Source organism: Pocillopora damicornis, chromosome 1 (genome assembly GCF_964200805.1).
Source record: "Pocillopora damicornis chromosome 1, jaPocDami1.2, whole genome shotgun sequence".
In the NCBI taxonomy this organism is placed as follows: domain Eukaryota; kingdom Metazoa; phylum Cnidaria; class Anthozoa; order Scleractinia; family Pocilloporidae; genus Pocillopora; species Pocillopora damicornis.
The window spans coordinates 40,769,562-40,792,733 of NC_142670.1; the positions used below are offsets into that span (position 1 = coordinate 40,769,562).

Below are 23,172 nucleotides of genomic sequence, written 5' to 3' on the forward strand. Positions count from 1 at the left end.
TTTCTAAAAGATTTTGGCCTCGCAGTTTGACGTGGGTTCCTCTTGCTTTTGCCAGCATTGAGTCTCCTGGGGGGAAGAGAACCTTAAACCTCCGCAGATACAGAAGTTATATTGGCGAGACAAGCGGGGTAATAGATTCATGATGCGACTAGCGTTCCGAGCGTTAAGAGAAGCTGCAGGTTCGTCAGCGTCCTATGTGTAAATGTATAAAGAAAAATGGTCAAATTTACGTAGTCGTAATTCATCTTCCTTTTCATAAAGGACGTTTGTCATTGGACATTCCTGTTGGATGTATCAATACAGTAGCTCGTTGATAGTTGTTCCTAAACGTAAATCTGTTTATTTGGCATTCTCTTTGATATCTAAATTATATAATGAACAACCGCGAAAAAATTAAGTTCCATAATTTTATCCTTTTATTTATCCTTGTAACTTTGTCCACTTTATTTTTGTTATAAAGACAGAAGAGAAAAATAATTTCAAGAGCTTCAAATTGGTGCTATGTATTTCCACCAAATGAAAACCATTGTGTGTGACTCTTTAATCTTAATCTATTCTTCGCTTTATAAAATTTTACTTTGGTTCATTTGTTTACTCTAAATCACACTGACGTAAGGCGACTGCTTTGCATTACAATATCACTTAATCCGCAGCTGCATCTTTATCCAAAGCAACTTTATTTTAGCAAGAATATCTCTCCCTAGGAAAATTTCCTTCATTGCCCAAACTGACCCAATTTTTGAATATCGAATAACACCGCGATGTATTAATGGGAAGTTCGATATGCTCACTACAACAGCAGCCTAAAGGCTAAAATCATACACATTGCCTCTCGCAATAGCCACCCTTAAGGATTGAGGGCATATCTTTTGCTGACGCATGGTGTTGAATACGTTGATAGAGTGTTGTGTTAAGAGTTGCATCTCAAAACTCTCACAGAACCTAAAAATTAGATCTTAACTTCCGCACAATTGTTAAGTTCACGAAAGCAATGAAAAATGAAATTGTTTCAAAAGAGAGCAGTTCCATGAAGTCAATACTCTTAATTGCATGCAAAAAGAGATAATTTTCCAACTAAAAGATTCTTTAGCTTAAAAAGGAAATGGATATGCATATAGCTATTATCCTGTTAGTGATTCACCCTATTTTGAAAAATTTCTAGCCTGTCAATTATTCAAACAAGGTGTTTCTTTGTTACTATTACATTTGAAAGTTAAGCGGATCTTGCAAAGCACGTATTTCTTACATGACTGAGAAAACGCACGTTGGAAAAGCTACAGAGTGTTAATGCACCAAAATTCGCCGACGAAGCTATAGAAAGTTGAGTTATTTAAAAAGGAATAGTGCATAAAGCCACATACTGACCGCGATTTAAAACTTGGTTTTGAATCTTAATGAGGGAAAATTATTTTATGGCAGGTTCGTAGTTCTTATTCACTTTTATATTTTGTATGGTGTTAATAACGATAACCTTCCCTCTATTAATCTTCTATTGTGCTCCGAAAGAATTTTAGAATTTATTTCTCTGAGCACATTCTTTAATTTTCAAATTTTTTTTTTTGTATCTCAACTTTTCAAAAGATTTATGTAAACGCCAAGTGACATATAATATTAAACTGGAACATTTGTTTTAAATTAAGACTTGGTTATACTAATGATAGATTGCAAGTATGATTGTTAAATTTATCTCGGAGGAGTTCTCTGGTAAGTATCATAATTTTTTTAAGCAGAAGAAACTTCCGTCGTGAAGACTCCAGAATTAACTGACCACATCAAACGCTTTTTTTGTTCAGTGAACATTTGTTTCATTTACGTCACGTCGATTTGAGATCTCTTCTCACCTATCGTGAATGTTTCATTTTTTTTTTACATTTACGTTATTTTTTTCTTTAGTTGAGGATTAATTTTGTTCCTTCTGTAACAAATGTTGTAAACTATTGGGGCAGGGAAAAACTCGTTTTCCTACATCCTCTTATTTCACTAAGGAAGAAAAAGGAAGGCATATGAACTATTTTCCATACAATTTGATATTCCATTCGATAGTCAATAAATGTGCAGGTGAAAAAAACATAGTCATCATCGACTACAATTGCATCTCTGAACAAACAAAAGATCTCAATAGCTCATAATCATGGGACGTCAGTAAAAGCAGGATATAAATTTATTTACATAACTAGCAAAAAACATTTCTTCTTTCAAACAGGCGGCACGGAAATTGAGCGGTTCTTCTGATGCTGTTTGGCTAACAGCTCTAGGAAACAGATCAGACGAAACAATTTTCCAAAGGAAGGTTCAGCTAGCTAAGAGATTGCAAGCTACAACACCGTCGTGTTTAGTTTAGAAAATGAATTTTTATTTCCATGTCAACTTGATCAACTTTCAAATTCTACTTCAGATCGTCGTCTTCCTTGGCGGTAAGTAACAACTTTTGTTGGTTTCATGATGATAAGCGGAATTCTTTATTCTGTTCAGTTTATAACTTGACTTGTAAAAGTTTTATTCCTGTCTTTTATTGTGCGGTATGTTAATATAAACTAATAATGATGCCCCCCTCGCGGCGTCAACCTATCCATTAAACATATTTAGTTGGAAGTTTCTGTTTTTTTTGCTTTGAAGCTCTTTTAGGATCATTATTTTCCTATCTTATTCATATTGTTTTCTTTTTTCCATTTTCAAAACAAAAACAAAAGAAAGCGTCTGTCTTTCCCCTAATAGTCTGCGACTAAAGCCGTTTTCTTAATCGAAATAGACGAGCACGGAAGTCACATTCACGTCGTCATCTTACATTGTACGTTGCAACTCCCACTGACATTTCATCACAAGTCTAAACATGTTTACGATTCAATCGAGGGCTGAATTGATCTACAAAGCGTGAAAAGGATCAATTTTGGCTAAGCCTTTCACTCATAAACTTATCATATGACAGGCACCGTGACGATACCAGTCAGAGTAAAAACCTGTTGTGCAAAGTATGGAGTACATTTCTGGCGACCAAGTAGAGCTGCTGTGCGTTGAAAATTGGTTTATCAAGAAATATAAAACTTGATTTGGTAGAGTCTGTAGAAGCTGAACATTTAACCGTGCCTCGAGATGAGCGTTCATTTAATAATCAGAAAAGTTTCGAAATTTTCGCATTTGGCTTGTAATTAAGCGTTCAATTTCTTTACAGCCCTAAACAAAATAAAATCGGCTTGGATATGAGTTTGCACTGAAAGTGTTGATTATGACTCGAGTATTTGTACAAATTTGTACATAATACTCAAGAGCGACAGAAATGCAGTACTTACACGCTTCCGTTTTTTTGTTGTTGTGTTTCGCAAATAATCTGAAAGATGACAAATCGCATGTCCGCCATAAGGAAGAAAGAGATGATCCTGAGGGTATATAAATATTTGAAATTTAACGTTATAAGAATAAATCATATATTCCACCCACGTGCAGCAGGCTATTAAGATTTTTATCCTTGAAGTGCGCATCAAAGTTATGTTACTAGGTTACGTTTAATTCAAAATATATATTGCTTTCCATTCTGTTCCATGAAAGATTTTGATGTATTTTTGAGTACGGAAACTCACGTTAAAGTTGGGAACTTTTCAACCGTGATGCGGGTTGCTACAAATTTTAAGGCTTCATTGTACACCGGTCGATTGACTGTAAGTAAGTAGTTGAATGATTTGTAAGTTGGGTTACATAATAAGCTGCAATATATAATATTTAATTTCCTATTAGATCTTTGCCAGTGTTCCACTTTCACATACCGCCCTAGTTCCAATCGATGCAAGGGAAGGGAGCTGGGAGAGAAAAACCATTGCAAGTGCAACGAAAACGAAAGACTGGGAAGAATAAAAGGCTTGGCTAATCTTCAAGAAATCAAGAATTCTATCAATGATAGCGACTCATACTGGATAGGACTAAGGTAATGTAGAAATGGGAAATGAGGATTTTATAGTTGTCGTATTCTGACAGAAAGAAGAGAGCAAAGTGAGAAAAGAAAGCTCGTGAATTTTGATCAAATTACCGCATACAGCGGGAAAAATGGAAAGTCAATTTCATGTTACTACTTTGAATCCGTCACTGGGACAAAAAGGGCGTGATCGGTGGCTTGTAAAGCTTAGGGTTTTATGAAACATTCAAGGGGATGGAATTGGGAATCTGAGTCAATCATTTGAATTTTTTGCCGTTTAGGTAGTAAAAGACAATTACCAAAGGCAAACATGTTTATCTCGTAGCTATGAAAAAAATAAAGGTTTCTGTTGGATAACGGAGAAACACGATAGATGTACAGAGCATCCTGCGGACCAGGACTTGCTGACCAATATCATTGAAGGTGAAAAGAGTAAATGGAACTCAGGGTGGTACTGCTTTTTGACCCGTAAAGAGGAGCCTAAGATGCAAGCAAAGAAATGCAATGAAAATAACGATGAGCGTTTCATCTGCGAGAAAGGTAACAAGTTAAACTTGTTATTAAGAAGTGAAGTGAACGATTGCTCAAATGAAACATTGAAAATCACACACAGACATCTTGTTCGGTAAAGTTGTTAATACGAAGGGTGATCTTTACCAGATATTGAAAACTAGAATACTCTTAAGTAGTATAGATGAAGAGATATAACGTTTCTATTGGTTAGATCTTATAATTAGTTCATGACAAATTAATTAATATTTACTGACAAATTAATCACATATTTTGTACACTACTGCGAAGAACATCGTGTAAATTTTTAACTCGTCTCTTTATTTTCAAACGACTATTGAAAATTAGGCCCGGGTTGTTCAAAGCTGGGTCATAACCCAGGGTAAGTGTGAAATTTGATTTCAGGTCTGAAAGCTTTAAAAGAAAATTCAGTTCAAATCTTTTTGCTTGTAATTTGATCATTGGATGTTCTTAAGAGGATAGGGAAAATTTTCTCTTAAGGGCTTTTGAACAAAGAAATAAAGAAATCTGGATTAAAATTTAAACCTGGGTTGGCGTTACTCGGCCTTTGAACAACTAGGCACAGGTCTTCTATGCGTAACAAAGCTGCCTACCAATTTTTTCATAAATTTCATAGAAAGTCCGTCGTCCGAGTTATCACCAAAGCACTCTTCGTCTGATAAATCGATGCGACCCGAAACAAAGACAAACATAGTGACCGCAACGGATCCAAAATCCATCGCAAAGTCTTCAGTGGTCATGAGCAGCTTGCCAAGTTTAACCACATCAAGAATGTCCATAGAAATACCAACTACAATTTATTTAGCAAACGTGACAACAGTTAAACTTGCAGGAGTCGCCTCGCTGTTATTATCAAGCACACCAGTTAATTCAGGTTTCACAAGTAATATGATGATAACGGAGCCTATAATTATGGCAAACAGCACCATAAGTGAAGCCTTGATCACACCTGCAGCTCTATCTTCACAAAAAGAAAGTCTAACCGACAGAACCGAACCTTCGGGGGGTAAACTGTCGTCTAGGGATGAGGTATTTACGTGCTTACACATAGATACGCCTTGCTTTCTTTCGTATGGCATATGCCCGTGTGGCTCCTCATTCTATCAATAATCATTGCATATACGTGTAGCTTCGCAGTCAGTTTACCTAGAGGTCAGGAGAGCTACCAAAGAGGATGAGAGGCAGATTTCGCTCTGTGCCACAGACATAAACAATGCAAGAAAACTTATACTTTTCTAAACAAGCTCTGTCCTTTCTGTTTTAGTTACAGAGGTACCATTCAGTCATACGGTCCCTCAACGCAAGCTCCAAAACCTCTTTTCAGGTAAGATTAGGAGACGACAGTAAGGTTTCAGTAAAGCATGTGAAGTTGAGAGGTTTTCGTTGTTTTTTGAATATGTTCAGATTGCAAGGAATGCGACAAGCAGCTTAATAAGATCTTTGAAAAATGACAAGACTGACAATAACGACATCAATATATTGTCAGCCATCCGGCAGTTGGAGACATTCGCCATTAGTTATGGCAGGATTCATCTCAAAGTAAACGAGAACAAACTCATCTCGGACGAGCTCTTTGGTAAGTATCTTGAGTTTGATCAAATAAATTGATACTTCAATCTCAATTGGAGGGAATTCAAGGTTGTTGTTTAACCCCCCCCCCTCCCCCCCTCCTTCCCCCCAAACTCCAAAGGCAAGAGATTAACTAAAGAGAGATGCAGCTGTTTGAGAGTAAATTACGCCTCGTAATGCACACCAATTAATGATACAGCTTCAGCCCTCACGTGGATCTTACCATCTGAGCGATTTATTCGCCTTAATTTAGGTTCAAAGAATGTTTGGCGGACCAATGTGGTCATTAGTTTCAACAAAGCTGCTCGTATAACCACGCCGTTGTGTCTGGAGAAATCTATTAAATTGTCATTTCTTGTGTTTTTGCAGCAATGAAGATTCATAAAGTGCCAGCGAACAACAAAAAATCAATTATTTTCTCCGTAGCGGAGACGAAATTCTCTGGAAACGGGGGTAAAGCAAAAATTTCTCTTCCTCCGGGATTGTTCAAAGGACAAGGTACAATCACAAGACGGTGAAGAATCGATCAGTTTAAAGGGGCGTTTGTTTTCTCAAATGCTGATATATTACATATGACTTATTTTTCCTCAGACTCTGTTGTTGTAAGCACTCTTTATGATAATATCAAACGGTGGATACCTGCATCAAAACATGCTGAGCTGGACGGGTACGTAGGTTTAAAGTGCCCATGCACACCTTAAGTTTGTCCACTTATTCATGTCCAGTCTGTGACTAGGAACATTGCCTTATTCTTATTTGCACTTTCATTAGTAAGGCGTGTATTTATCCATGCACTCATTTGCAAATTTTCAGAAAGTATTTTTCAAAGCTTAAGCTGAGAAGTCGCGTGATTGCCGGTGCAGTGTATCCTGAGCCATCTGGTATTCTTGAGGAAAACATTACGATCTCATTCAGTTATGATGAGGTATTTTTTTTCTGTCTAAACAGTGATGTGTTGCTATAGAGAATAATATAGACGTTTTGATATCGCCTCCTCTTTCAACAAACCTATATAAGGAATAAACACTGTAAGCATTAAGGTTTGAAGTCTCTCTATTGTAGAATGTATGAAATAAGAATTTAAATTTTTCACATCTAATGTTTGAATTGGACTATCTCGTTAGGAAACACTACATGCTAATGTTCCTCACTGTGTTTTCTGGGATTTTAATCGCAAGTAAGTTAAGTGAAGGTGATTTTTGTACATGCGCATAGTCTTCTTAATGTCGGTATCGACGTAAATCTCATTCTTCATATGAAGAGCTAGATCTTAATTCTCATATTTTAAGGATCAATAGAGAAAAAAACAATGGTTACGTTTTTTTCTTGATTACATTGGTTTTAATAATTTAGATCGGAGGTTAATGGTTCCTGGTCTGGTACAGGATGTTCACTGATTCAGTCAGACGACCAACAAGTCACGTGCAGCTGTAATCATCTCACAAACTTTGCTGTTCTTATGCAAGTTGGAGACAAAACGGTTGGTAAAATCATGCTTTTCACGTTTTCAAACTTAAAGCAAAAACATATAATAAAGTATACTGGGATGTTCCATAGATATGAAAGCAGTTCTGTAATCTTTCTTTCCGATTTTTCCATGACAGATGTCGACAGACCATAAATTGGCATTGGACGTTATTACTTACGTCGGTTGTGGCCTGTCACTTGCGGGAGAATTGTTAACTATTATAGCCTACTTGTCCTTAATGTAAGTGTTTTACGATTCATCCAAATTGTATTCGGGTTCTGTATTTAACCCTTGTAAAGTATCTTGACCCCTTTCTTCTCTTTTCGACAACACACAGGAATCTAAAGCAGGAGCAAATTCAAATTCATTTCAATCTTGTGGTTGCTATAGCGATAGCACAATTGACATTCCTCTGTGGAGTAGACTTTTCAGAATCAAAGGTGAGACAACGATCACTCTAATTTTCTAACACGTTTTTCCTGAGAAAGGGATGGGTAGTCTTACTCAAATATGAACGACTGAGAGACCACACCTAGAGACATGATGATTTCATTAAAAAAACTGTTAACCTTCTTAATTATGAAATTTTGATCTCAATTTTATTTACTCTCTGTACCCTAGGGAGTGTGCATCTTCGTAGCGACGTTAATCCATTATTTTTATCTGGCTGGATTTGTTTGGATGTTGTTTGAAGGAATTTACTTGTATCTAATGGTTATTAAAGTTTTCAATACCGTTGTTAAGATGCGCCTGTTTTATGCCATTTCCTGGGGTAAGTACAGTTTGTTTCGTGGATATCTTCCTGCTTTCTGGTAAAAGAAAAAACATTCTAGAGATTTTATTGCTCTTTCATAAGAGGTGAAAAGAGGACACATTTGCAAATTTATTTGCATACCAAGTCTCCCTCAAAACTGTTGGAATGCAACTCTTCTGTAAATTTCAGGCTTTCCCCTGTTCATGGCGGTGTTATCATTGCTGGTCGCCTCCGGTCTGGAGGGAGGTATTAACAGCTATGTTCATGGTGAATTGTAAGTACAAGATAAAAATATGACTAAAACTTCGTTGAAAAATACTGTGCGAACTTTCACAAGTTCACGCGAACACCAACATTTTCATTTATGGTCTTGCATCACTGAACGTGAAGACATCTGAGGAAGTTCCTTCCAGCTGTTAACAACTTTAGATCGTTGTATGACTTCATGGACTTGAATGGGGAATAAAAATTAACATCAATATAACTCATGACAACTACAACTTTAATTCCAGATTATGACGATCGTTTCCTGTGTTATGTTAAGGAAAAGTCTGCTAGAAAGCTACATATCTATTTTTTTTTAGATACATAGATTTTCCATCGTTTTGGTTAATCAATATTATTGTTTGTATCCTTTCTTGCAATTATAGTTGCTGGGTATCCTTCAGTAATAATCTGATCTGGACATTTGTTGCACCTGTTCTTGCTGTTTGTATGGTACGTTTCAACTTTGCAATCCGATTACAACACAATTGCTCGTAAGGTGCAAACTATTAAATATGTTAATGACGAACTACTTTCCTTTTCCCAGATTAACTCCGGACTTTTAACTCGAGTTATCTATGAGATCATTTGCATGCAAGGCGACAGAACGTCTGAGTTCGAGAAAATCAAGTAAGTTACAGAGACATATCTCTGATGAAAAGAAAGTCACTCAAAGTTTATTTCTTTTTCAACGCGAGACTGAAAGGCGCTCTTCATTTTCAATGTTGTGACCGTTAAGCACCTGAAGAGCACTTGAGCTCACCTTGCTGCTCGGTTAAAAAAAAGCCGAAAGTAATACTCTCGATTTCTGTCAAGATAACACCAGCTAAGTTTGAAATTTTGAAATTTTGAATTTTGAAATTTTGAATTTTGAAATTCTTTGGGTAAAACCGGGTAAAACTGGAACTGTAGTATGGACACCCTACGTTAAGGGGATTGTCTTTACGTAAACTCTACAGAGAGTTCATGGAAGGAGGATCGAAATTGTTAGATTGGTCAGACACAAAAAAATTAAACTGATCCAATGATATTGATATTGATTGTCAAATAAAGAATGTCTGCAACAAGCTTTTCTATTTGGCATCTAGTTCATTCCTTCCCTAGTTGTAGATGAAGCTAAAATTTTTATTTAAACTTATTTGTTGCTCCAGGCAGGGTTCGAAAGCGATGTTGGTACTGTTTCCGCTCTTGGGCCTGACATGGGTGTTTGGAATTCTAAGCGTAACAGATACTGGTCTGGTGTTCCAGTATATTTTCACCATACTCAACTCATTACAGGTCACAGTCCTATCTCTGACTCTTTCCCAGTCCCCAGAAACTAGAAATATTTTGTGGACTCACTCAGTTTCATTTTAGTTTCATTAATGTTTTCACGAGTAAATTTAAAATAGTCCTGTAAGTTTTAAAGGGTATTGAAACAAAGCATGCATCGTAATAAGGACAATGGAAATGCAGTAAGCTTAAACCCTTACGAGTTCCCCTTTCTATTCGGAGTTTCTTTAAAACTGATATCCACGACAAATAATAATTTACCAGAATGCAGTGCTTTTTCTGTGCAAAGTTGTCATGCCTTTCACCTCGAACACATTTCGCAGTGATTTTCGACTTTCTCTTTGGCATAGCGTCGAAAGAAGCGGCAGCCATGGTGCTTCCGCGCTCTTTGGCGCGAAAGTATGAATGCTTTAAGTCGTGAAAATTATATGATGCATCAGGAGTGCTACTGGTCACTGATTCCAAAGATTACGATGAAATTACCTGGCTAAGAGTTTCTCAATGAAAATCCGTAGATGTGCCACAGCTTTTCATAGAATACCTATTTCCAGCGACCAAGGTTTCAATTTTTTGAACGGGTTGAGAAACCCGATGCTTTTAACATGTCACATTTCAACATACACGATTTTTGAGGAGTTTCTTTTTAAACCTTTCCTTTCCTTCATTAGGGTTTCTTTATCTTCCTTCTTCATGTTTTAAAGAATGGTGAGGTGCGAGCAGCTTTTCGTAGAAAAAAGAAAACCTGGATGGAATTGAGGAACATTTCAACGTCTCGGGTTTCTTCCCATAGCATGACCGTGCCAAATAAGAAGTTGAGCGAAGAAGCAGCAAATGAACTGAAAAACATGGGAAGAGAGTCGAACTCTTCGGTGGTTGGGTACATTAATCGAACTTGTGTTAAAAAAGACAGAACGCTAACCCCTGTTCAAATGTGATCATTTTAAACGTGTCTCGTTTTGCCAATGTGATCTTATAAAGCCGTATCGTGTCTCATACACCCAATGGCTCACTTCCCGCCCCGGGGGGTAATCTCATTTAAAAGCTCCATAGTGGCTACGACTGATCTCGATACCTGGTCACCCCTCCTACCCCCCTCATCCCCTCCCAAAACGAAACGTAGTCATTTACCGAGTAAAAACCTTTTTAAATTCCTGAATAATAAACACTTTTTCCAATTTTATTCCCCTATAAATACGTTATAAATAATCACGTACAAATGTGCGTGTAAATAGGTGCCAAACATCATTGTTAGTCAATTGTGTCTAGAAACATCTTTCTCAACCTTCACACTGCTGCTACTCATAAAAAATATTGAATATGTATTTTGTCCTGTTTCGTCGTGTGGTCGATTTCAAGTGTATGTAGACCGTAAATATTCCAAAAATAAAGAGAAAATATAAATAAATCGAAAAATACATGTAAAGATTCGTGTAACCCCATACTAATAAAATAAAAAAGCCTAGCCACGAGGGCAATATATAGTTTTCGCCATAGCTTTCTTTGATCGAAGTGCTGCGTTCGTAATGAGGTATGGGGTTGAACGGAGATCTTGTCAATACATAGGTAAATAATAAATATATATATATGTTATTTGCCGGTTGGGAGGTCCGTATGGTGAAAAACTGTGACCGAGGTCTTGAAAATACTGCCCGAGGCCGTAGGCCGAGGGCAGCATTTTCAAGACTGAGGTCACAGTTTTTCACCATACGGACCGACCCTTAGCCGGTAAATAACATATTTATTGTTTTTAAACTTGACGAAATTCTTTCCGAAAGAACCCGAATGATTTATGGCCGTAAATACGGCAAGATCTTCCATAAACTGAACAATTTTTGAGTGAGTAAATGGTAGTTGAAATAGAGGTGATGCAAATTTAAGAGAGATACCTCAGCGAAACATTTTCATTTCCGTATCGATAAAGGTGATTTAAAAGGCTTCCAAACAAACTTTGAAACATTATTTTTACAAGTATCTGTCACAATCTGACACCTGTCAATTAGAGAGCGCGCAAGAAAAAGAAAAGCGTAGGAACATTTGAAAACCAACAGAACTAGTTTGGCAAGGACTGTCACGACAATGTTTTCTTCAAAATCAGTTAATGATCTAAGGGAAAGTATTATTCACTCTCATCGACGATTCATTTATGTACGAATATTTACCTCTGTTCATTAAGTAAACGGCGAGGAAATTAATTGTGAGTAAATTCAATCTTTTTATTTTGAAGTTGTGAGAGTTTGCTCATTTGTTTGCTGTAATGGCGTGTTTAACTCTGATCTTTCCTTCACAAAAACTAAATTCGAACGGCACACTCAAACGAGACACAAGGGAATCCTTCAAATTCCTTCAATTTCTGTTGTGCAATTTAAGGTACAAATGTCCAAATTGAACGGAATTGGAAAGACTCACCAGGAGCGTATATTTGTTGTAGAACTTAAATTAAAACTTCGCTCGCTCTTTCACTATGAACAAATTGCTCGAGAAAATTCAGATATTAAATGAATGAAAGTTCCATCGTTCAGTTTAACTGTAACCAAATACCTCACGTTCCAACTTTCTGGGTACTTTTTGTGAACGATTAAAATTAATTGCAGATGGTTTTTAGGCCGCTTGTCAACCAACGTAATGACACTATTGTTTATACAAATTCATTCTGAAACCAATATTTTTCTGTCAACCAAAGTGATTTGATAGAGAGAAAAGAGAGGATTCATAAGTTATTTATCGGCTTGAGGTAGTGACCGACGTGTTTGCTTAAAAATACTGCCCAGCCGGAAAACGAGGTATATTTATGAAAAATGACAACGAAAGTTGGGATGTACTCGGCGACTCACGAAAGCGTTACCGTGGCCCGTGGGCAGAGATAGGAAAATACTGACCGGGTAAAGAACCAATCAGATTGCAAGATTCGTTACCGTGCCCTCTAAAAAAACAATAAAATAAATTATAGTATACCATGTACTATGTTATTTGGTGAAAAATTTCACAAACAACACCGAATGTGCGCACGCGCTTTACGAGTGCAAACGTCCGTGTGAATATATGAGTGTCTCCTGCACCCGCTGCTCAGTTGGTAAAAGCTATCATGTCTAAACACAGAGCAACAAAATAATTCCTTCATAAGACAGAAAACCACCCCAAATGGTAAGAATACTATTCGGATTCAAAGGAATCCAGCACACGAAAAACTTCCTTTAACGACGTCACAAACCGATGAACGTCCGTGAAGCTGTTGTACAGCGGCGTTGGAGCAATTCTCATGACGTCAGGTTCCCGTGTATCCACCTGGAAGAAATTAAAACCGTAATATTATGCAATAATATAACAGTGGATACGAAAAGATTTCATGAATGTCTAAACCATTTCAATTCTTACCACAACTCCTCGTTTTTCAAGCTCTTTATGCACGGATTTTATTGGTACAGAGAATTTGACTGACAGCTGACAACCACGCTCAGCTGTGTTGACTGGCGTAATGATTGACACATGTATGTTTTTCTTGTCTTCTGCAAAACCGTTCTCCACTTTTTGCCGTTTCGTAGGTGTTTTATCATCGTCTTGTGGCACTCCAAAATGGTGTAGGAGAAGAAGCTCAAGATAAGCTAAAAGAAAACATTTCCCAGTTTAGTAAAAACTCTTGCCTATCCAGAGTATTAAGGGAAAAGTTTCTAAAGAGACAGTGGTTCTGCGTCGGCGGGAGAGTGTATAACCACTCAAAATAATTTGGTTCATCAACTGAGTTGATAATGTAAATTGCCACCGTAAAGACCTTATAAGGCCGCAGAGCAGCTGAGAAACTCTTTACGGTGGCTAAATTCACATCATCAGCTCAGTTGACAAAACTAAATTATCCTATCTGGAGCATTACCTGAGCTTACTTTTCAAAAGTGAGTTTAAAGACAACTTTTTTCTTTTTGATATATCGGAGCATGAGCAAAGACGGGAAAATGGAAATTTGACATTATTTACAGTGTACGAAAATTAAATTGCTTTTTGAATATTCGTTGTTTTACCTGACAATAAATCTGACTTTGCTCTTAGATTCTTCATGCTTGTTTTTGCAAAAATCTGGTTGAAAAGGAAAAGAGCAACACATCCCTATTAGTTTAGTTCTCCTTCTTTGTGTAACACAAGACAGCTACTGTAGCCTTCCTACACACGCAACAGATTAACGCAGTTATATGGTCTTAGGTCTGTAAGTGACTAGTGAAACAAGAGTTAGTCTCTAGATGTACAAGTTGTCATCTACCAGGTTACAAATTTATTTTTTGTTTTTTGTTTATTTTACTTTTTTGGCGCATGGTGAACGCAGTATTGTGTATCAGCTCAATAAATAGAAAAACACGTTCAGCTCTTCTGACCAACAGAAATACAAAAACAAGCTTTAGAAATGACCAACAATAAGTTTGGTGGTGAACTAATACAGGTGCCTTACATTCAAACTTCCTAATAATGAGACAGTTTGCAGTAGAGGTGGATTAGATAACTGATAGGCAGCAGCTCCAGGTAGTGGCTTGAATTCTGCACCAAAAGGAAAATGGTTTACATGTAAGGATTATAACCAAAACTGGAAGCTTTTATATCCTCTTCATGTCCAAGTATATTCAGCATCAAATTTCTCTATACAGTTTTAGCACATCACGAGTTAGGGTCATGAGAATCAAGGAAATGATCTCCTAGAATGACTGCCCTGTCACTTAACAAATCCTCACACTGTCCGTTACAGGAAAATATAAGGAGACCAGCTGAGTGAAGAAATATAAATTCTGTGCTTACCCATCCAAGCCAGGCTTACTTGACAATTGAATTATATGATTAATGAGAAGGGGTGAGAGAAAATACCCTGAGTGGCTTTTGATAGTCTACATGACTTCCAATTTGTCTTTTTCCTCTATGAAATGTGTAGCATATAGTTTCAGAATAGACTTTAAAGCATGAAGGAAAACTCAACAAAGGTCTATATTTACACAATATGTCAACTGCCGTGAAACATGCAAACGAGGCTGACAAGTGACAGCGTGAAGACTTACATCATACACCACAAAATGCAAGGAGAATATGTTTCATCAAAAGTCATTTATTACATACAATAGGGCTTTTTTCCACATACCCCTTTAATTCTTAGCTGTTGAGCATGGACCAAAACCAATGTTATCTTTTTGAATTAAAATATATTTAATAAAATAGGAATATAATGTTACCATGGCCCATTTCAAAACGACTTGTTCTGTCATGACCCCACCAGCCAGCAAACCTACAGAACATAAGTACTCACTGTTTATTGCTATGTGTCAGGAAATTTTTTGAAAATGGTGTTAAAGAAATCTTCCTCATGTAACCATAAAAATGATTAGTGTTATCAATTTATCATTATCCCAATCAAATACTACTTATTAATCACAATTAAATAGCACTCCTGTTAACAACTGTCAGGTCACCTTAGCAACCCAAATAATTTGGATTTATAAGATTCATTATCTTATATCATGGAAAGGGTTAGGGACAAGTGTTCAGAACTAGTTTTCTTATTTTTCATTCATCTTTTTCTGCCAAGGCCAATAGCCAAAATTAATTTCTGGCTAAGCCTCCATAAAGTACAGCCATCCAAATGTAGCATGAGCCCTCATTACCATATTCCTGAGCGAAAGACAAGGGAAACTTTTTTTCAGTTACAAAATGGACTGCTCCAAGAATGAGTGGTCATTAAAATAATTCAATACACACAAAATGGTGTTTTACTTGTTCATTACATGCTTCTTTCGAAAACTTACTTGGGAAGGTCAAAGTTGTAGGCATGTTTTTCATGGACAAATGCTCCAGCAATACCTCCAGGTCCTGAATTGAGATACTTTTAAACAGCAAAATCAAGTGATCAAAATAAATTTTTATAATGACTGAGCTATTACATTACTATAAAACACACATTAATATATACATCACAATTACTTCTGCTCATCAGCTGACCAATGAGCATGTATAGATGAATGCAGGTCACCTAGTTATTCACATGTGGGTTGGCAAAATGTAAAACCAGCTCACCTTGTAAGAACACCAACAGGCAAAGTCAACATTCCAGTCATGAAGTTTCAATTCCACATTTCCAACAGCATGTGCTAGATCCCAACCAACCACACAACCCTTTTCATAGAGAGGAAATTGCAATTATGTGAATGAAAGTTTAAGTTTAGCATACCGTAAATCATTTGACAAAAAGAACCATTATAAATAATCAATATTAATAACAATTAAAATATGCTACTTGATAAGTAAGTATACATGCACAAATTCCCTCAACCTTTGACAAATTTACTTAATAGGCTAATTTATCCCAAATTGCATCCAAAATCAAGTGATTACCTGATATACAAATAATATGGGATTGTTAGGCAATTGAACCCACACTGTTGGTCTCCTTTTCTTATCAAGCATTTTGTATGCGCATGATACATTATGTACCGCTAATAAAATAATAATGACAAGAAAAGAGTTCCTAATCTGAGGTTTTTGTTATAAAACACAGTTGTTCCCAGTTGATGACCAACTTACATATTAGTAACATTATGCAAAATTATGCACAAAAGTAGAGCAACAAATTATATCCGTCTCACCTTTTTCTGTGCAGATGCAGTAATTCTTTTTATGTCAAAAAATTGTCCAGAGTAATATTGAACACCTGAAAATCAAATTTGCATAATAAGCCTTACTCATTTCAAAGACAAAACTGAAGAAAATTAAATGAAAAGACATGCAGGGTTCTGCTAGAAATGTCTGGTGTTTGTATGATCTGTCGCATGCAGTTGTTTTTCCTAAATTTTAGCCAATCATGAACCATCAGGTATCATGCATATCAATATACTTACCACTGAACATAACAAGTGCTATTGAATCTCCATGTTCTTCAATTAAGGACAGAATATCATCAGTTCTGAGTAGTTCCTCACCCTAGGCAGAATTCATTATTTGACTCAAACTTAGCTTTAATAGCTTTCGTCAAACAATGTAATAGCTTCAAATTTAAATTTCATCATTATTCAGCAAATACCTGGTGACAACACCAATACATCTCAAAATTTAAACATGTTGAATTAATTTAATGCATGTCATGTACCACTCTTACACACACCAATAAAAAAAATCCAAGTTCAAATATACACCCACATACTTCACAATAAATTCATGCCAAAAATATATTCATCTTTAATGAATAATTGTGGGAAATTGTAGCAAAGGCTGTTGGAAAGTGCTCAATACACATGAGTGTAGAGCAAAAGACAGTTCATTGAACTGTAATCTTTAATGAACAACTTTTTAAAGATTGGCCCAAAGATACAGCCTAAACTAGACATGTTATTGTTTGTCTGATTTACATCTCTTTTCTAACTATTATTATTTTTATCAGGAACTGTAAACACCCCTAAGTTTATTACCTCTCTTGGTGTAGCTTCCATAAGGGCTTCTGCTGGATTGTATCCATGGAAACTAATCTGTGACTGCACCGCATACTGCAAATAAAATTCTTGGGTTACAGTGTTTCATAGCTCCCTTACTCTCTCCCTAATCTTCCTTTACGCCTACCTCTCCATCTTTCTGACAATCATACCTCCATCCTCCCATTCCTGACTTTCTTTAGTTCTGTATCTCCCTCCCTTTCACTTATCCTCCCTTTCTTCCCTCAACCCTTCCTTTCATCCTTCCTGACCTTACTTCCTTCCTTCCATCCTACCTCGCTCTGTTCCTGACTCTTCTTTCTATCCACCTCCCTCTCTTGCTCTCCTTTTTCCTTCCTTCTTTTCTCCCTTCTTTCCCACCCTCCTTCCTCCCTTGCATCCTCCCTCCATTGTTCATGACCTTTCTTACTTGCAACCACCCTCTCTTCCTGACCTCAACATCTTCTTCCTTTCCCTTTTTACTTGCTTGCTTCCTCCCTCCTTCCCTCCCTTACTTTCTTGGCTTCTTCCTCCCATCTTTCCTCACTCCAGTCTTGACCTTTCCTCCTAGAAATCTCCCTCTCCCCCTAACCTCAACATCTCCCTCCTTCCATTCCTTCCCTTTTCCTTCCTTTCTCCTTTCCACACTTCCTGATCTACCTTCCTTCCTGCCATCTTACCTCCCTCCATTCCTGAACCTTCTTCCTAACAACCTCCCTCTCTTCCTGACTTTCATAACTCCTGGTCTTTTACTCTGCTTGTTTCCTTTCTCCTTTCCATCCTTCCTCCCTTCCTGACCTTCCTCCCTGTCTACCTACCAGTCTCCCTTCCTGACCTTCCTCCCTATCTACCTACTAGTCTCCCTTCCTGACCTTCCTCCCTATCTACCTACCAGCCTCCCTTCCTGACCTTCCTCCCTATCTACCTACCAGCCTCCCTTCCTGACCTTCCTCCCTATCTACCTACCAGCCTCCCTTCCTGACCTTGCTCCCTATCTACCTACCAGTCTCCCTTCTGACCTTCCTCCCTATCTACCTACCAGCCTCCCTTCCTGACCTTCCTCCCTATCTACCTACCAGCCTCCCTTCCTGACCTTCCTCCCTATCTACCTACCAGTCTCCCTTCCTGACCTTCCTCCCTATCTACCTACCAGTCTCCCTTCTGACCTTCCTTGCCATCTCCTTCCCTTAGCCATACATACTGGCTCACAGACATTCACACTTGCCACATAGAAATATGGTTACATAGTATTAACACATTCATATAATACTTACATGATCCGAGGGGAATGCCTTTGCCTCTATTAAAATTTTGTGTCTCTGAGGTGTTGGTCTATAAAATGGCACCAACAGAAGGTGTAGATTTACTGTCAAAGAGTTCATGATGGCAACTTCTATATCCTTAGCACCTTGAAAATAAGGTATCAATTAAGAAACTCAACATTAGCAACAGAGATTCTGGCCTCTCATTTAAACAGTCTTCTCATTTTTGTTTTATTGGCAAGATTTGAATCTATAGCTAATATATTGTAGGTACTTGTCTGTTTCTTCTCTGTAACTAATGTCAATATTGTGAGCACTTTATTGCATGATTGGGGCTAATTTATTGTTAAAAAGAAGATTATATTAATAAAAAAGTCAATGAAAAAAATGAAACAAGATAACTATGTCAATTTATAAGTAATATGCAAGGAACAGCAACACACCTATAGATAAATTATTTTACCTGTTTGAATAAAAAGTTGAAGTTCATAAAATTGATTTATCTTAATTTGTTACAATCAATTATATAAAAAATAACGCATTCCCTTTTCTATTGATTGTATAGAAACCTTACCAACTATTCTGGCACTTTCTGAAAGTACAAAGTCTTCTATTTTCCACCAAGGAAGAGCACCACAAAAATGACCATGAACTCCCCTGAAAATAGAATGAGGATGAACACATCTTCAAAAAGTGACATATTGCATTACTGTATGTTCTTACCCCCCTAAAGTTCATTACACTTCTCAATTATTACTAAAGAAGCTCTGGATATGTCCCTTGTTTCTTTTAAATAACAGCACTAATCAACCTCACTGATGGTTCCTTCATTCAAGCTAAGCCATGTCACAAATAAAACTTCAACTGAGAAAGAGAAATATAATTATGTACATTTTTTGCCACTTGTCCAGCTCCTGTATGACCAATGTATGCGACTCTTTGGGTTGGAGTCCCAAGGAATTTCCACAGAAGTACATGCTGTCCATCTCCATATCCACTATTGCAGGATCAACTGCATGTGCAGAAAAAGTGTAATTAATAAAATAATAGAGTTTATGTTGACTGGCATAAATAAGTTTTGGATGCAACTAAGAGTCATTTTAGCCTGAGCTGCTAGACAAGGATTAAAATGACTCAGAGAAAGGCCAAAAAACATATTTATGCCCAAAAACATAAATTCTACTACTCTTTGGAGGCATTGAGGAAAAATTGGAACTGAAAAAGTGACCACAAAACATTCCAAACAACTACAAGCAGACTAAAATGTCCCTCTATTTTAGCCTGCAAAATGCTGCACATTACCTGATAAAATGATAACAATAATTATGTTTTAACTCTACTAGACATTATAACTTGACATTAACTAAAAATAGCTGTTACTAATTAGTCTTAGTTTGGGCATCTTTGCCAAAAATTTCTATAACATGTCTTCGAGAGATTTCCCTTCCCCAACCTCTCTCTTACTCTTTAAGTAAGAAACATCCTCACAACTTTTAAAAATTGCCAAATTAAAGGCTAAAAGTTATCAACAGTTATTAAGCTCATCATTTGCCAAAATCCAATGCTAAAGGACCATGCAGACTTAATTGAGATCAGAGACATTTAAGTTTTTCCCAAAGCACCATAATTAAAATCTAATTGACCTTGCTTCCTGTTTTTACTCATAAAGTATACAGTTGCCAGGTGTAAAATGAAAACAAACTTTAGAGATCATCAGAGTAATATAAGATCTTTTGTTATACCTTTTGATGTTCCCTTTATTGCTACTTATGTAACCAATGAACAACACAAATGCATGCAAACAAGTCAACCCTGTGCTTTTCACTTTTTCTCTCTCCCTATGCTCTATTTGTCCTTGTTACATAATATATGACATCCCCCACAGATCAAATACCTTTTTTGTTTCCAAGAGAATATACCACATGTTATTGGCCAAAACTTGCTAATTTCTTCAGGTCAACAAAACTCACAAATCCCTCAGGGTAAAAGCAACTTTTAACTCACACAAGATCCAGTCATGCACCATGAAACCGCTGAATATTTTTGTGACAGCTTGTGTGAAGAAATTAAATTCAAATATGCTTTCCAGTAGCAATTTGGCATGGATTGCACTAAGAAAAGTTTTGCAAGACATTAATTACTTCATGGTCAAAACATATCAACAAAACACTGTTCCTAATGTCACTCTCACTTTCCTTAGACACTTTTTTTCAAAAACAGGCAAACATTTAAGATTCAGTAGTACTTAAATGGGATGGGCAGATATTAGAAAACTGGGACTTAACAGTTGGAATCTCAGTGGTAATGTCACTACTTGTTTGTGATCTGTATTTTACCAGAAGATTTCCAGTAAAATTTTAGAAGAAACCAAGATCTACTTTAGTTTTGCTCTTTGCAGACTAACATCCATTAGCCCTTCTTTCATATGAAAGACAAAAAAACCTGCTGCTGATTTAACTGAATTAAAAAAGAGGAAGTATCATTGTGAGATGTTTGTCAGCAATTCTCAATTCCAAACATATTTTTTTCAGTTTGTTTAATCCTTTTTTAGTTACTCTCTTTGAGCAGCTATTGGATAAATGTGTATCTAGTCTATGTCAGTTGTGCAGTGTGTTCATTACAATTTTCCTCCTACTTAAAGTGACACTTGTAGTTTACCAGGAGTTTTTGCTTTCTTCACTACCATTTTAAGTTTTCTGTGCTTTTTGGCCAGCAACATAGACAACTTAGCCCAAGTATGACAGATGCCTCTGTTCTATTTCAGTCAGTGTAAAACACAGACCGCAGATTGCAGAGTGGGGATAAAACGCAGACTGAGGGTAAAATGTAGACGGCAGACTGCAGACTGGGGATAAAAATTAATGCAGACTGATGACCGACTGCAGACCAGGGGTAAAATGCAAACTGGGTTCTAGAACAACCCGCTTTCCCAGAAAAACTTCGAGAGTACCTTTGTTTCGCACTGCAAGTTAGGCATGCAAGTTCTTTAAATTTAATGCAAATTTGTTGGGGGTTAGAGATAAGGGTCTAGTTAAAAACCTCCAAATGTCTCCTGGGCGTTTCACTTCAGTATTAACCTGAGGTAAATCTGCGGCTATCATGGCCAACTTAACCCGTGTCACACTTCTTGTTGGCTGACAGGGGATGCTCAGAAATTTAGTTTTGCTTTAACATGTTTTAATTCACTGGAAAAATGGCAGAGTCTTCCTTAAATGGAAACAAATTAAGAGCAAGTAGAAGTCTCAAGTTTTTTAGAGAAACCAGAAATTTCTATAAATTTCAACAAAAGATCCAAGTCTGCATTTTACCTCTGGTCTGCAGTCTTCATTCTGCATTTTACCCTCAGTCTGCATTTTACCCCTGTTCTGCAGTCTGTAGTCTGTGTTTTACACTGTAATTTAGTGTTAACAACTGAGTTGAAAATGTAAATTGGCCACCATAAAGAGTAAAAAAGCTGACGTTTTGAGCATTAGCCCTTTGTCAGAGCGATTGTTTTACACTGACCAGTTCTATTTTTGAGATGAGAGGTACAAAAAAAAAACATGGCCAGTCTCCCAAGAAACAGTAAGCTTTATTTTCCGTCAACCCACTGTGTTCCCAAGGAGCTTCGCCTTGAGAAACATTTGGGTTCTTAGGAATTAAAACTCATATTTTTCCTCAGGGCTAGCTACTAAGTAATTTGTTCTAAGCAGGAGATAACTGCAACACGTGCAACATGTGGACTGGTTTGTTGACCTCAAAAAGAAATTTGAATCTTTCTCATCATGTAACGAAATATCCCGAAATATTTCGTGTCAAAGATATCAAAGATACATTATGGAGCTGAACCCCCCCAAAAAAATCCACATTGTACAGAATTGCTGTTCAGGATCAAATGATTCTAAATTATACGAGGAATATCTGTAAGCCAGCTGTACGGCTTGCATCTACATCTTCATTTAAGGTATAATTTCTGCACAGCCCCATACTATTGTAAAACAAGTAAGTAATTTAGTGTTAACAAATGGGTTGAAAACGTAAATTAGCCACCGTAAAGGGTAAAAAAGCTGACGTTTCGAGCGTTAGCCAAAAACAAATCTATTTTCCCAATGGCAATGTATTGTTTTTGTCATTGTTTTTTTTTATCCAGGAACTGAATGCATAATGTAGTGTGGGGCTTTGCGGAAATTTTAGCATATTTTCATATGTTCTAAGCTCAATTGGAATATGTGTGATTCTGTCCACAAAATGCTTTTCATGCCCTCTCTTGCGGACGCCATGAGGAGTTGTTCAATCAAGATTCTGTGTTTAATAGGCATGTTATACTAAAAATATAGCTAGTTGTATCCCTTGAAATTTTAAATTCTGAAATCTTAAACTAGTGTCGTGATGACAAATTCACCTTACCTTGAGGAAGATCCTTCATCTTCGGATAGAAAAATTCTCCTCGAAGATTCTTCAACTCATCACTATCGTCCATCATCTCTGCGAATTTTGCATCAGTCATATCTAATTCAGCTGATTTTGCCAATCGCAGGAGCGTTCGACATGGTTCGAAGTTCAGTTGCTCGCGGCATTTCTTACCTAGTTTGTCGTAAAATGTCATTTTAAGTAATTTCGAATGTAAACACTCCGTGCTAGCATACACAACAACGAGAGACAAGGTATTAATTAAAATCAATTTAGTGCGCGGGAAATACTGGCCGTGTGACATTGGGTGCTAGAATCGCTCTTTCGTTATTCTG

The 23,172-nt window shown here is 36.9% G+C and overlaps 2 protein-coding genes across 3 annotated transcripts; one reads left to right on the forward strand and one right to left on the reverse strand.

Moving 5' to 3' along the window:
• Nucleotides 1-1,204: 1,204 nt before the first annotated feature.
• LOC113667933 (uncharacterized) lies at nt 1,205-11,243 on the forward strand. Of its 2 annotated transcripts, XM_027183801.2 has the most exons (20): nt 1,205-1,419; nt 2,204-2,414; nt 3,730-3,916; nt 4,230-4,444; nt 5,052-5,464; nt 5,700-5,759; nt 5,840-6,011; nt 6,374-6,502; nt 6,596-6,671; nt 6,818-6,929; nt 7,129-7,181; nt 7,358-7,484; nt 7,609-7,712; nt 7,810-7,912; nt 8,094-8,244; nt 8,416-8,500; nt 8,877-8,943; nt 9,038-9,120; nt 9,642-9,768; nt 10,431-11,243. In XM_027183801.2, the coding sequence occupies exons 2-20, from the start codon at nt 2,345-2,347 to the stop codon at nt 10,695-10,697; spliced, it is 2,601 nt and encodes an 866-aa protein (XP_027039602.2). In that variant the 5' UTR covers nt 1,205-1,419; nt 2,204-2,344; the 3' UTR covers nt 10,698-11,243. The 2 variants fall into 2 exon arrangements, with proteins under 2 accessions (XP_027039602.2, XP_089053102.1); XM_089196976.1 differs by lacking the exon at nt 9,642-9,768 and having other exon boundaries at nt 10,431-10,598.
• Nucleotides 10,892-23,106, reverse strand: LOC113667932 (kynureninase). Its single transcript, XM_027183800.2, has 14 exons — nt 22,835-23,106; nt 19,340-19,460; nt 19,023-19,105; nt 18,461-18,594; nt 17,187-17,261; nt 16,620-16,701; nt 16,368-16,432; nt 15,799-15,897; nt 15,531-15,607; nt 14,961-15,013; nt 14,195-14,280; nt 13,773-13,827; nt 13,135-13,361; nt 10,892-13,044 (listed from the first exon to the last, which is right to left on the reverse strand). Exons 1-14 carry the CDS (start codon nt 23,031-23,033, stop codon nt 12,913-12,915), a joined length of 1,488 nt encoding a protein of 495 aa, XP_027039601.2. The 5' UTR covers nt 23,034-23,106; the 3' UTR covers nt 10,892-12,912.
• Between the last annotated feature and the right edge of the window lie 66 nt (nt 23,107-23,172).

Coding starts and splice junctions, on each gene's coding strand:
- LOC113667932 (XM_027183800.2), bottom strand. CDS start 23,033: ATGACATTTTACGACAAACTAGGTAAGAAATGCCGCGAGCAACTGAAC. Junction 15,014..15,530: donor TACAACTTTGACCTTCCCAA/GTAAGTTTTCGA, acceptor TATGTTCTGTAG/GTTTGCTGGCTGGTGGGGTC. Junction 13,362..13,772: donor AAAGTCAGATTTATTGTCAG/GTAAAACAACGA, acceptor GTTTTCTTTTAG/CTTATCTTGAGCTTCTTCTC.
- LOC113667933 (XM_027183801.2), top strand. CDS start 2,345: ATGAATTTTTATTTCCATGTCAACTTGATCAACTTTCAAATTCTACTT. Junction 8,501..8,876: donor AGCTATGTTCATGGTGAATT/GTAAGTACAAGA, acceptor TTGCAATTATAG/TTGCTGGGTATCCTTCAGTA. Junction 8,944..9,037: donor CTGTTCTTGCTGTTTGTATG/GTACGTTTCAAC, acceptor TCCTTTTCCCAG/ATTAACTCCGGACTTTTAAC.